Here is a 14,725-nt window from a genome sequence, read left to right as displayed (position 1 = left end):
TGGCTCTAAATGGAGTTGTGTGATTCACAAAAGTACTAGTTTTTGTCTAAACTGGTGCAAAACTCTGTAGATATTCAACTCTGTCTTCAATGTTTATTTCCAAAATTTGTTTCATTGTGCTCTAGTGTTTTAAAATACCTCGAGGAGTAAACATAACTCTCCAGATTTTTTTTTAAAAATGATGGATTATCTTTCATTGGCTGTTTCTTTTTTCATTTAAAATAGAAAGGCCCAGAAGATTCACAGGCAGCTGAAATTCTTCCAGGCAGTATGACATCCCCTCGCAGAAAACGTGAGTACCAGTTCAGGAGGTCAACTTTATTTTCAGAGAAAAAAGCTTGTTTGATTTCTAATATGTAGGTCAAAACCATACAGAATTTATTTGGGGATTGGCATTTTATTATTGAAACATTTGCCATACAAAGTTTAATACTCATTCCTAATAGATGCCATGAATGACAATGTTATTTCCTTCTTTGAAAGTGATGTTTTTCTTCAGTTATTGAGAACAAGTCCTCTGAAAACATCAGTTATTACCTGCCTGTGCCTAACTCTCTGGGCTCCTGAAAACTCAGGCTTTTCTGAGGAGCCAAGCCTTTCCCAGTTGTTGGGCTTATTTCACATCTACTGCGATTCATGTCTGCCTCTTTTCTTATATTGTTTTGAGATGTTGGACAGCAACTCAGTGAAACCTTGTTATCAAATATTATTCTACAACTACTTTCTTCCTCTCTGTGATTTCTTTCCCTCCCACTCTGCATAATTTTTTCCTTTTCCTTCCCATAATTTATCCATCAATTTATCCTTTCCATGATTTCCCCCTATTTATGAATTTCATTGACCACGGTGGTCTGTGTGGTGTGTGTATGTGGGGGGGAGGGGGGTCATAAAACTTTATTCTCTTTCGCTTATATTTCTGAATAATTTTATGAATTTTCATTTACTTTTGATATTTAGTTTTTTTAATTGATTTGCTCCTATTTCTTTCCCTCCATCACTCTTTTGTGATATGAATTTGTTTCACTGTCCCCTCCCCCATTTTTATTGAAACACTATGATTTACAGTACCGTTAATGATAACTTCATGCAGCCATCATTCTGACACCACACCCACCACCAAAGAACTACTTCTCTCACAGTGTCCCTTATCTTAATAGTCTAAGGGCAAGATGTCATGATCAGTTATTCTCTTTCTACCACTGTTACCTGGTAATAAAAAACGGCAGCCTTTTATCAAATACTTCTTATCACACCTAACATAGGTGATTTCATTTAATCCTTCTACAACTTGGTGAAGCAATTGTCATTATTACCCAGCCATACAAGTGAAGAAACTAAGTATAGAAGAACTTAAGTCAGTGCCCAGGGCTGCACTTTGGTTCCAATCTTGAGGAACTCAAGAAATGCTCATAGGGGTTGGAGCGGTAGCACAGTGGGTAGGGCATTTGCCTTGCACGCAGCCTACCCGGGTTTGATCTCAGGCATCCCATATGGTTCCTCAAGCACTGCCAGGAGTAATTCCTGAGTGCAAAGCCCGGAGTAACCCCTGAGCGTCGCTGGGTGTGACCCAAAAAGCAAAAAAAAAAAGAAAAAGAAAGAAAGAAATGCTCAGAGCCAGAAGTTGTACAACTGGTGTGGCACTTGCCTTGCATGAGGCTGACCTGGCTTGATCCCAACATCTTATATGGTCCCCTGAGCACTATCAGAAGTGCCCCCTGAGCATGGAGCCAGAGGCACAGCATGCTGTGGCCTGCAAACCAAACAATAAATAAAGAACTGCCAATGTCACGACGGTATCCTTCTGACCCTTAATTTGGACATCCATGCATTTTCTCCCCTTCTTTCATGATGTTGGAAGGGGCTGGGAAATGGGCACAGGTCTAGCATCACCAGGTCAGCCTGGGGAGCCCAGCTGGGCCCAGAAGCCTGGCATCCTCTAGCTCTTGTTTTGAACCGATGGCTCCGTTTGCCGAGGAGAATCACAGTGAGGATTCTGGGCCTCCTGGAAACTTCTTGGGAGATCCGACATCCCCTCCCTCACCCCCCAAGAAATGTCTGCAGATATGTCATCTTTCTAATGCTGTCTGCAACTAGAGAATGAAGGTCTTCCTCTCTATGATAAAGTTGGGAATAAACATACAAATAAAAACAGGCATGACTCAAAACATGTTTGATGTGGTAACTCCTGTCATCTATGCATTTGATTCCAAGTATGGAAATACAGCCTGCCCACATTTTTCTTTCAGTCTTTAGTGGCAGAAGTTTGTTTTAGCATGCTTGGTATCCAATAGGACTACCATAGACATTTCTTTCTATCTTCTTTTAAAAGAAGGATGAGTAAAGAAGAGAAAGCCCTAGAAGTAGGAGCAGAGAACAGAAGCTTGATCAGGGAGTAGTGATGGTTTTGCTGGAGTGTTTCTAGGACCTCGTATCTTTCCACTTCAGATATCAAGCCTTGCATGCAGAATGGATAGTGAACAAATCCAAATTTGATTACTCGGTGTTCTTTTGCCAGGAACAGATTGAATTAGCTTCAAATATTTGATTGCTTGTTTCATGTTACCTCATTGGTGAAGCTCAGCTTGTGTTTCAAAAGACAGGATGTGAAAATCCTCACCACCGTGTGATTTGAATAAACAAAAAGCAAAATGATACAAGGCCCAGACCTTATATCACCCCAGAAAACCTCTGATAAGTCAGAAACATGGAACTTAATTTGACTACCAAGTGCATGAGGAAAGGTAAAATACTCCCGATAATTCTCTTGTGAGTACATTGTTACCAGCAAAAGCTTGTCTGATCTTCCCCTATACAGTGTTTACATGATCTTAAAAAGTACGTGCACAGTATGTCCCTGTGGCTTGCGTGCAAATATGTTACATTTGCCTTGTGGTTTGTTACATGTCCACGATCTGACATTTAGGAACCCACAATCAGAAATAATAAAATAACAGGCAACAAAACATGTCACTTTGTTTCTTAGAAGAGCAAACATTTGGTGAAAATTTTCCATCTGAATATATGCTCTCAATATCAAAACAGTATGTAAGCATGTGGAAATCACAGTTCATTTGCATGTTGTGATGCTGTTAAATGCATTGTTTTATTTTCACCAACCAGAGTCTCATTTCTAAAAATTGGCAGGAACAGCTCAATGACCTGGAAGCATTATTAGATTCTGAGAGCTTCCAGGCAATGCCAGTAAGCATTCCCAGAATTCAACAACTTGATATTTACTCTGTGATTTTTTGACCGTTGCCAAAAGTTCATTTTTTTCTACTGAAGGATAAAATGAATTAGTAAACCACAGAACGATATAAGACAGACTTACAGAGATAGTCCTAAATGAAAGAAGGATGATTTGGGAGGAAGTAAAAGACACGGATGAATTTTTAATATAGTTAATAAATCTCCTGGCTGTTGGACTGGGCTAACTCAGCTGTTTACTGAAGTTATTTTTTTTATGGTGCAGGATATGAAATGAGTCAAACCATATTCCGCCAATAAAAAAAGTGAGCCATATTATATGACACCCTCCCTTGCAGCCTTAATGTAACAGAAACCAGTACCCTTTCTGGTTTTAATTGAGAGTGTAATTATTAGAACATTGTGTTCCTTTCTAACAGTAACAGCTGTTACTACTTACACCTGACAGTAAGTAGCCAGCAATGAAGTTATTAATGAAGTTTCAGACTTTGACAATTGATTTCAATGGCCATACATAGCAAATGCATACCGAGGTAGGTTACTTTCACTAAAGTGTTCTACCTGAAATGCTGTTTGTCACTGTTGGCTCTTCAACTCTGTCACGAACCCATGAATATTTCATGAATGAAGGTATTTAATGAATTAAGCCCATTATGGTCTGTTATGGACTGGAGCTATAGCACAGTGGGTAGGGCGTTCTCCTTTCACTCGGCCGACCTGTGTTCGATTCCTCCGCCCCTCTCGGAGAGCCCAACAAACTACCGAGAGTATTGCACCCACACGGCAGAGCCTGGCAAGCTACCTGTGGTATATCAGATATGCCAAAAACAGTAACAAATTAGTCTCACAATGAGAAATGTTACTGGTGCTCTCTTGAACAAATCAATGAGCAACGGGATGACAGTGACAGTGACAGTGATGTCTATTATGCCATTGAATATCAATGAATTTAAAAGTCGGCGTCATATAATAGAAGCCTACAAATATGACTTCTCTTTATTGCGTTTATTGCCTCACCAATCTAGTACTGAAGGCTACTTTCAGGAAAAACAAGGGATTTTTGGCCCAGAGCTGATTTGGGCGCCTGGCAGGACTGATAGAAATGGTGTCTTGGTCCCAGTTGGGGAACGAATGGGGCACTCTGACATGAGATTCATACCCACCAACAAAAATATATGCAGAGGTCACTAAAGGGCAGACAACTCCTTGACCATCTGTCTGCAGATTGACATGAAGGATAGTCTGACCCAGACCAGAAAGTTCTGGTAAATAGCCTCCATCTTAAAGACACTCCACAAGGAAATTCTTAAGTTATTTTTAAAATGCTTCACAAAAGATACAGCTAAATCATTTAAAAATGTTTCACAAAACATACTCCCGTGGTATGGGTGGAGTGTTTTTGCTTCTTTGGACGTGGTCCATCCCACCAACGGGCAGCGCTCTGCTAATGCCTCTCACACCTTTCTACAGGCAAGAGCATGAGCCTGCTGGCAATAATGATTCTCGTTGGGGACAGCTTGCATAACTTTGCCGATGGCTTAGTGATTGGGGCAGCCTTCTCGTCTTCATTAGAGTCGGGTGTGACGACAACCATTGCTATCTTGTGCCACGAGATCCCACATGAGATGGGTAAGTCCCGTGCAGCCATCAGTATCCTGCTTATTGAGATACCCCATTTCTACCTTCTCCACATACAATGGAAAGGTGAACACGTTCTGCTCACAACACCTTCTTTAGACCAGGAGAAGGGGAAACCTAGAGGGAAAGTTCCTGAACCTTGGAATGCAATCCCATTAAACTCCTTTCTGATTATTTCCCAAGATCAGAGGGACATTCAAATTCTGGAGTATTCTCCTTGGGAGAACAACATTCAGAGAATCCTCTAAAGAACTCTGGCAAGATGGATATCTGTATATTCAATGGGGGGGCATGAAGAGGAGAAATTTGTCCATTGTGTGGGCAGACAGGCCAATGAGATAAAATAACATTTAAATTAAAGTCAAACTGTGGTTTTATCAATCTGATTTATACAAAAAAAAAAAACCATGTTGAAAACCAAGCATAAAATTAAGGCGACAAGCGTATAGTAGCAGATGCGCCTAAGACTCTTTGGGGGAATAATCTTAATAGCCCTGAAATTCAAACCCTGCCTCCCAGGACCCAAGATGAGATAGTGGAGAGATTTCTGAAACAGTCCCAGGAAGAGCAGAGACACACTCCTGCAGGGTCTGGAGACACAGTTTGGGCTGCCCCCACTAGCAGGGTACATTCCTCCTTGGAGCAGCCCTCATCCTCGTGGGGCTCCATGGTCAAAGGTCCATAATCCTGTCACCAACTCATCAATGACTCATCCCCCGTGGGAGCATTTATCTGAAGACCTTCAGGATCCATTAGAACATTCCTGGGCAGGAGCATTTGTCCTCTGCCCCCACTTTTCCCTAGTACCCTAGCAAACCCCCAGAAGATGGAGCAGTCTAAAGTAGGCCAGCCAGGAAGTGTGACTAAGACCTCTTCCTCATTTCTATTTTCATACTGTATAAAAAACACAGAATGAGACTAATGCCTAAGGACAGTAGAAATGAGGGACGGGGGAATGGTCCACGGTGGGAAAATTGTCACAAGTAGGGTAAAGAAGGCAATTGGGACAGACAAGAAACGTCTATGACAATTAATTGGAAATGATCACTTTGGACAAGAACTGAGTGCTTAAAAATAGGAATATACATGGTAACCTTTCAGTACCCATATTGCAAACCATAATGCACCAAAGGAGAGAGAGACTGAGAGAGAGAGTGAGAAAGAGAGAGAGAGGGAAGAGAGAGAGTGCCTGCCATAGAGAAGGCTGTGGTGGGGTGACAGGAGGAAAACTGGGGACATTGGTGGTGGGGAATGCACACTGGGTGAAGGGATGGATGTTGAAATAGTGTATGACTGAAACCCAATCATGAACAACTTTGTAACTGTGTACCTCATGATGATTCAATTAAATAATATTTTAAAAAATTAATAAGACCGCTTCCTAGAACCAATTAAGCCATGAATTGAGGAAATACAGTTTTTGGGTGTCTCTTGACTGGATTTCAGCCTCTTCTCGGTTCACCAAACTAATGGTAAGAAGCTCTCAGATTCAGCAATTGTTCTTTTGCTAGGAAGATATGGAGAGGAAATTGTTTCCTGGCCCCCAGAACCCTAAAATTATTAAGATAATAAAACATATTCTAGGGGAAAAATTGGTTTCACTGAACAACTTTGGCAATGATTTAAAAATCTTCAACTTAGGTGGTCTTTTCTCATGGTTATTTCTGCATCCGAAGTAAGAAATAGCCTGAAGGGGTTCACCACCTCTCATTTTGCCCAACATATGCCCAGACAGCAATGCTTGGGGAGCCTGGGACCACACCGGCGTTACTCTGCATGGATCACTGTCACTGTCACTGTCATCCCATTGCTCATGAATTTGCTTGAGTGGGCATCAGTAACGTCTCCATTGTGAGACTTGTTGTTACTATTTTTGGCATATTAAATACTCCTTGGCTAGCTTGACAGGCTCTGCCGTGCGCGTGAGATACTCTCGGTAGCATGCCGGGTTCTCCCAAGAGGGGCTGAGGAATCGAACCCAGGTTGGCCACGTGCAAGGCAAACGCCCTACCGGCTGTGCTATCGCTCCAACCCCATTTTGTATGGATGTAAGATGAAAATATCACAGACCAACAGGAGCTATAAAGTTTTAGGCTTTGTTCAGGAGCTGTGAAGGGAAGAGAGTTCTTGAAATACAACTTCCTAATTGAATCATGAGGCGATGAGTCCTAGAGAAATTGCAGAAAGCACTTTATGAACTGACCTTTCCACCGTTATCAGATTTGTATAGTTGTGGAAATTTTAAACAACCTAATACTTGCATATATGCAAGTATTATAACCGAAGGTATCATCCATTAAATGATCATGATTATTTTGCTTTCTCTTAAACTTCAGGAGACTTTGCTGTGCTGTTAAGCTCCGGTCTTCCCACCAAGCTTGCCATCCTGATGAACCTCGTCAGTGCTCTGACGGCCTTCGTTGGCCTCTACATTGGTCTTTCAGTCTCTACGGATCCTTGTGTCCAAAACTGGATCCTAACAGTTACTGCTGGGATGTTCTTATATTTATCTTTGGTGGAAATGGTAAGTTTGGGGAAATTCCCATTCTCTTTTTCTAAACAGTGAGAGCAGAAAAGAGAAAAAACATGAGAGGTTAGAGGAGGAGAAGAGAATTATACAGATGGCATTGTGAAAGATTCTGGGTAGTCCTGGAGTGGCAAGCAGAGAAGACATCATCTGTAAGTGAACAATATCAACTTTCTTTTGGTGGATTTAAGTGGAATGAAATTTCTATCGTTGCCAGGAAGGGATCATCAATTTTCTCTGCTCTGCCTCTGGGTCTATACATGATGCCAGCTTTAAAAATGAAAGGTTCTGCTTTAACCAGCTACTTCATTTATACTCTGGAAAAATAGTTCAACAGAGTTTGTCTTTCAATGAAGTAGCTTTAAATCAAGGAATTGAACCTGGGTTTGATTCATGCTGGGCAAGCATCCTAATTTCTGTACTTACTCCCAGCCCCAATGGTTAAGGTTACCTTCTATTGGATTTGCTTACAACTTGAAGTCTTGTAGTGAAAATCTTTATTATCCTTTTTCATAGGTTGGAATAGAGTTAATTTTTAACATGCCATGTATCAACAAAAATGCCAGCATTGTGATCTCTCACTATGTCTCTCATTAGTGAGGTCCTGGGTTCAAACACCAGCATCTAAAAAGTGAAATGAAGACTGGAAATCAAGAGAAATATATTATTTTGCATAACTCATATAACAAGTCCATTTAGATGAATTTATAATGGGTCATATCTAATTATTATTCTGGAAATAAATAAAGAGCAATGTCTTTTGCAGGAACTTGCATTGACCAAATCTGTATAATGGCTCTAAAAGTTGACTTTAATCAGGCATCACCCGGAAAACACCAATATTTTGAAAAATGTTATTGAAATGCTTTATCTACAATGAGTACATTTTTTAAAAGGGCGGGGCTGGAGCAATAGCACAGTGGGTAGGGCATTTGCCTTGCACGTGGCCAACCTGGGTTTGATTCCCAGCATCCCATATGGTCCCCCAAGCACCGCCAGGAGTAATTCCTGAGTGCACAAGCCAGGAGTAACCCCTGTGCATCGCCAGGTGTGATCCAAAAAGCAAAAAGAGATAGAGAGAGAAAGAGAGAGAGAGAGAGGAGAAAGAGAGGGACAGACAGAAATATTGGAAATATTGCATTCATTTGTGGAATATAAAGTAACAGAATGGGAGACTAACACCCAAGAATAGTATCAATAAGTACCAGGAGGTTCATTCCATGCCTTGGAAGCCGGCCTTACATGCTGAGGGAAAAGGCAGCTCAGATAGAGAAGGAACACCAAGTAAAGTGTGTTTAGAGGGCCCATTTGGGATGGGAGATGTGTGCTGAAAGTAGACTATAGACCAAACATGAAGGCCATTCAATACTTGCCTTGCAGACCACAACACCCTAAAGGAAAGAGAAAGTTAAAGGAAATGCGCCCACCACAGAGGCAGGGGTGGGGGTGGGGGGAGAGGAGTGGGGAGGATGGGAGAGATACTGGGAACATTGGTGGTGGAGAACAGGCACTGGTGCAGGGATGGGTACTCGATCATTGTATGACTGAAACGTAAGCACGAAAGTTTGTAAGTCTGTAACTCTACGTCACAGTGATTCATTAAAAATTAAGAAAAAGAGTAAAGAAGAGACTGGACAATTAGCTCAAATGATAGGCCCTGAGTTCAATCCCTGACAGCACATGTACCTCCCAACCCAGCACCACCAGAAATAGCTCTGGGGAATTCCTCTCCCCAAATATCACTGGACTCTAGCACCGCCCCATAAGGCTAGTATCTTCTGGTGAAGAATCACAGGGGGATTAGCCCCCAAGCCCTCAGCAATGCCAGGTATGCCCCTATTTCAAAAATAGGCACAAAGAAAGATGAAAAGTGGTTTCATTGCTAATGTTTCCTAGTTTCTAAGAAGTTACCTCTTAATGAGTTGACAACTGCTCCCACAGATTGCTGGAGGAAAGAGTTAAACTCCAAGCACCTAACCCCATTGGCAGGTGGAGGACATCCTGGGATGAGACAGTCTGAGGGAACAGAGTGGGACAGGGTGGGGGAGAGCACAGCACCACCCTTGTCACAGCCTGGAGCCCAGGAGGGGAGCCAGTAGCAGGGAACTGACCCTCTCAGAGGTGTTGCTCCAAGAGATCGTCCCAGACCTCAGCCCCTCAGTTGTGAGGTTGATTCGGAGTGTTGGGAAAGGCTCTGTGCCCTGGCCAGGCTTCCAGATCTCTCTATTCCAGCACAACATGCAGGTGGGTGCCTTTGGACCCTTGTGGTACCTCATACCATCCCGTGAGTACCAAGCACCATCCACCAGTTCCCATGAGGAGAGCGACCCCAATATCTAAAGGCACAGAGTAAACATGTCTGAATTCCTGGCGGGGCACCCTCCTTCTCCTGTCTCACCTCAGACAGATGATGCCAACGCCACACCATGTTTGAAACTGCTCTTGGAGACTCTTGGTGATATCCAGATAGTTTCTTAGACTCAGATGAAGAGAGCTAAAGCGATTACATTTTTTTTAAAAAAATGAAACATTAGTTCATTATTTAAAAAGTATAAAATCCCTTAGCAAGCGAAGACTAAATGGACATGTCTTAATTGAGTAAAGACAACCCTGGCTCCATTAACAAGTGTCAAACTCAGTGGCCAAGTGAAGCGATAACTCTTTTTTTTTCCTTTTTGTGTCATACCCGACAATGCACAGGGGTCACTCCTGGCTCTACACTCAGGAATCAGCCCTGGCGGTGCTCAGGGGACCATATGGGATGCTGGGAATCGAAGCCAGGTTGGCCGTGTGCAAGGCAAACGCCCTACCGGCTGTGCTATCGCTACAGGACCCAGAAGCGATAACTCTTAATCCTGTGACTCAGCGTAAAAAATCTGTATCTGTTGTCTTTTGTGGGCCAAGGGCCCTAATCGGGGAATGGTGGGAGTTACCTTTGGTTTTAACTAAATATCATCATCATCATCATCATCATCATCATCATCATCATCATCCCATTGATTGTCAATTTTCTCGAGCGGTCTCAGTAACATCTCCATTCATCCTAGCCCTGAGATTTTAGAAGCCTCTCTTTACTCATCCTTCCCAATGGTGCTGCATTGGAGGATCGTTAAGGGTCAGGGAAATGAGACCCATCATTGTTACTTGTTTTGGCATATGAATACGCCACAGCGAGTTTTCCAGGCCCTCCCATGCCAGCAGGAAACTCTTGGTAGCTTGCCAGATTCTCCAAGAAGGAGAAGTAGGTTATAAGATGTCAACTAAATATATGTTCTCAAATTCATTGTCCCACCTTTTGATTTCAGTTTTCTTTTTGTAATGATTTCCTCACTTATGAATAGGTGGAGGGCAGCTTCTCCTTTTAAATCTATTCTGGCTGTCCTTACTACACCTCCTTTTCTTAAACATGGAGTCTGGATCTCCCCTCAAGAGCGATACATTCAATGTATGTAATCAGAATCTCCTTCAAGAGCAGTACATTCAATGTATGTCATCAATTAATCCTTTTTTCTTCGTTAGTCTACTCTTCCAAAATTAACCTTGGGAAATGATGAAAAGCCACTTTTATCATCATGAAAGACTAAGCTAAATAGATTATTGTCTCTCAATGGGTCTGCCTGTCTCATAAGAGTGAACCATTGCTTTTAAGAAAGCAGTGTGGGCTGGAGTAATAGTATAGCAAGGAGGGCATTTGCCTTGCATGCAGCCAACCCAAGTTCAATTCCCAGCATTCCATCTGCACATTCCTGAGCACTGCCAGGAGTAATTCCTGAGTGCAGAGCCAGGAGTAACCCCTGAGCATTGCTGGGTGTGACTCAAAAAGAAAAAAAAAAGAACAGTGTGGCTGATAGCTGCAGAGAGTCCAACTAGAATAAATCTTGACCTTACTGCAGATTATCATCAGCCTAGGAAAAGCCAGCATCCTGGCAAAAAGACAGGGAAGAAAATATTCTGAGTTTCCTGGGGCTACTTCCTATAATCCAGGTCGCCTGCTCTCACGGCCTTTTGAGTAACTTCTAAACAAATATGACTCTTTCACATAGCGGAAAGTTTAACTGTTGCTCTGCCCTGGGTCAGTGCCAACGAAAATAGTCTTTTGTCATCTAAAAGGAAGAAAACAAGGTTTCACAACTCTGCGAAATGGCAAAGAAAATAAATGAGAGTAACTGAAGGGTAAGAAGGATCCCTTTCAAGCCCTGTTCTTCACTAAACACTGGAAACTGGCCAGGTACCTTCTGAGCTGGTTTAATGGGTAAAGATTAGCTCCATTTTTTTTGCTTGTTTGTTTCAAAGAAATTGGATGTGTTATTTCAATGTTTAGAGAGAAAAAGAATTTGGTGCAAAAAGGCGGGGGGTGGTGGGGTAGCTCTTAACAATGAAGTCAATAAGGAAAAAAAGTCTTCTCCATGGAGATGCAACATCTGAATTCTGCCAATGATACGGCCTCATCCAAGCGCACCACCCCCCAGCTCATGGTGGTTTCTAAGGAGGAGAGAATGCAGGCCACTCTGGGTGGCCTGAGGAAATGCATTCTCTATTATGAGATCAGTGCCCAGGACTGGCTGTCTCTAGGCAGATGCTGAGGCGCTAAGGTGATTGCTTCCCGAGAGGATCCCAGGTAGGAGGGGAAAGGGGCAGGCGGGGGTGAAGGAGAAAGGCATGAGAAGTCAATGAAACTTGTTTGATGAAGTTGACCACTTCTTAAGAGAAACACACACAACTGCCCACCTGGCTTTATCCATGCTACCCCCCACCCGGGCATCAGGTTCCCCCTACATAAGTCTCTGGCCTTGGATTCCCATGGTAGTGCCCTGGCATGGCTTCAGAGCAAGCCCATGCAGGATCGAAAGGAACGCTGGTGTGGCTAGTGGCAAAGCTATGCCAGAGTAACCAGCATCCTCTTAGAGCTGGTCTCTGTGTTAGAGACTGGGCCTAGAGAATGGGAACTTGCACCTAACTGATGTCTACTAAGCATCTACCTCCTGGAGGGAAGCCAGTACTCTGCTGGTGGTACAGTGTTGGGACGATGCTGGCGTGGAATTCTCATTCAGAGTGTGAAAAAGCACAGTACTTCAATAAACATGGGAACCAAAAAGAATCTACTTCTCCCACCCCTCAAATAAATTCAGGTTCTCCTTGTAAATCCCAACTCTCCTGCTGTCTCTTTATGGTGGTCGGCAACCTAGCTCGGTAAAGACTTAGCTATTGACTTAACGTTGAGAAAAGCGTGGACTCCAGGTGGGATGTTCATCATCTCTGTCCTCAGGCACCTGGTTTTACTCTCTGTACCTGCAGACAGCTCTTTGGTTGACCTCATTTGTTACCAGGTAGGAGAATCCATGTCTCTGTTAGGACATGTCATTGTTTACTCTTGCCATCAGGCATGGGAGCACCAAGACATGCTCCTAAAGTCCCTGAGATGGATCATCTTCTAGAAAAGTCCATTGCGTAGCAATAACTTCAGTCCTCCTGGTCATTAATGACAGCTACTCCCTCTAGTATCACCACTTTGTTCTCCATTGGTTGGTCCATAGGTGTGATAAGCTCAAAGAACCTAGTGGCACTCACAGTTTTGAGTTCAGTGAAAAGGTTGCCTGATGTGTGCGCCTCAAGGGCAAGGCTCTGGGGTCTGGCCAGTCCCCAGATTTGTTGGAACAGGAAGTACACATTCCACAAGTGGAAAAAACTGGCAAAGATTATACAACATTGCCTCACGAAGTTCTCTTCTGTTTTTGCTCTTATCTCTCATATTTCCTGTTTGTGCTCACTTTGAGCTTGATTTCCTGTTTATTTCCTTGCACTATAAAGTATAGTGCACATCACTGGTTTTAAATCTTCTTTCCTAAGATAAAAGCTGTAAATTCCCCTCTATGCACTGTATCACAGAACCCCATAGGTACTAATATGTTGTGTTTTTCATTCCTAACCATTTTGAAATTAAAAATTTTTTTCTCATGATTTTTTTTGATTCACATACTATGTGGAAGTATGTTGCCCAAGTTCTCAATGTTTGGAAATTTTCAAATTCTTTGATTCTTAATTTTAGTTTAATTCCTCTATAGTCAGAATATGCGCTCCATTTAATTTTAGTCCTCTGCAATATTTTAATTTGTTTTATGGCCCAGTATCTGGTAGCACCTATGGAATTATCCCCTGTATTTGGAAAGTACAGATCCCTGGCTATTCGGGTTCTGAGCCCCACCCCTCCCTGGAATCCTCATTCTGTTTGGTTTTTGTGTGTGTTTTGGGCCAGCAATGCTCAGGGCTTACTCTTAGCTCTGAGCTCAGGGGTCACTATTGGCAGAGCTTGGGGGACTTTGTTTTCTACCATATGTTTTCACAATGATATTGTGAAACACAAAAAGGAAGGAAGGAAGGAAGGAAGGAAGGAAGGAAGGAAGGAAGGAAGGAAGGAAGGAAGGAAGGAAGGAAGGAAGGAAGGAAGGAAGGAAGGAAGGAAGGAAGGAAGGAAAGGAAGGAAGGAAGGAAGGAAGGAAGGAAGGAAGGAAGGGAGGGAGGGAGGGAGGGAGGGAGGGAGGGAGGGAGGGAGGGAGGTAAAGTATGGAGCATATTAAAAGTGGATTTAGGATGCTCTGCTTTTTGAAGAAAATTTTTTTGTAGACATCATAACTTATAAATTTGTTCACGATAAAGTTGTTCCAGATATACAATGTTCCAACACCAACCCCACCACCAATGTCCTCTTCCCTCCATCTGCCCATAGTTGTCTCACAGGTGGGTCCCAGTAGCTTCTATACCTAACTGAGTCATATTAGGATACTGTGCTTTTAATGTAGACTCAAACACACAAAAATAAGCTCCAAGTGTCAAATGCAGACAATGAATTGGATGAACAGTACTGCCATGGGCACTGGGATGAGAGGATCACGCAGAACAAGGAACAGTAGAGACCCCCTGTAGCCTGCCCTCCACCACGCCTCCACCCTGGGCTGCCCCCAAAACTATTTTACAGTTCAGCAAATGTAACAGCCTCAAGATAGTAAATGAGGTAAAAGAACATAAATTGGTGGCAAAACTGCTACTTTCTGATGACATGTCTTCTCAATCATGACTATAATATTAAACAGACACATAGACCTTTAGGATAGACATCTATTACTTGCTCTTCATCATTATTTATCTTCCAGTTTGCTGAGTTTGATCAAGTCTGTTTTTCAGAGAAACTTAGGTAAGTCATTGCTGGTACACCAATGAGCTATAATCATCAAGTTGGGCCTAGTGAATGAGACTGTTCTCCCTCAAGAAAATAACAATCTTTTCCTTAGAATTTTCTGACACATAGGTATATTATCTTTTTAAAAATATTCATTGCATGGACCAGAGAGATAGTAT

General features: G+C 42.5%; 1 protein-coding gene across 5 annotated transcripts in view; it reads left to right on the top strand.

Annotated features, from left to right (window-relative positions):
• The window catches only part of SLC39A12 (solute carrier family 39 member 12), a 92,093-nt gene that overhangs the window by 30,377 nt on the left and 46,991 nt on the right, over nt 1-14,725 (top strand). For 4 of the 5 annotated variants that reach the window (XM_055147489.1, XM_055147487.1, XM_055147486.1 and 1 more), the window contains exons 10-12: nt 226-292; nt 4,678-4,836; nt 7,182-7,369. In XM_055147489.1, the coding sequence (XP_055003464.1) occupies nt 226-292; nt 4,678-4,836; nt 7,182-7,369 (414 nt within the window). The remainder of the gene's footprint in view (nt 1-225; nt 293-4,677; nt 4,837-7,181; nt 7,370-14,725) is intronic. The other variant, XM_055147490.1, reaches the window with a different exon arrangement.

The sequence above is a fragment of the Sorex araneus genome, chromosome 9 (assembly GCF_027595985.1).
Source record: "Sorex araneus isolate mSorAra2 chromosome 9, mSorAra2.pri, whole genome shotgun sequence".
Taxonomy (NCBI): Eukaryota; Metazoa; Chordata; class Mammalia; order Eulipotyphla; family Soricidae; genus Sorex; species Sorex araneus.
Note: the sequence above shows the minus strand (reverse complement) of the source record. Positions and strands in the feature narration are given on the sequence as shown.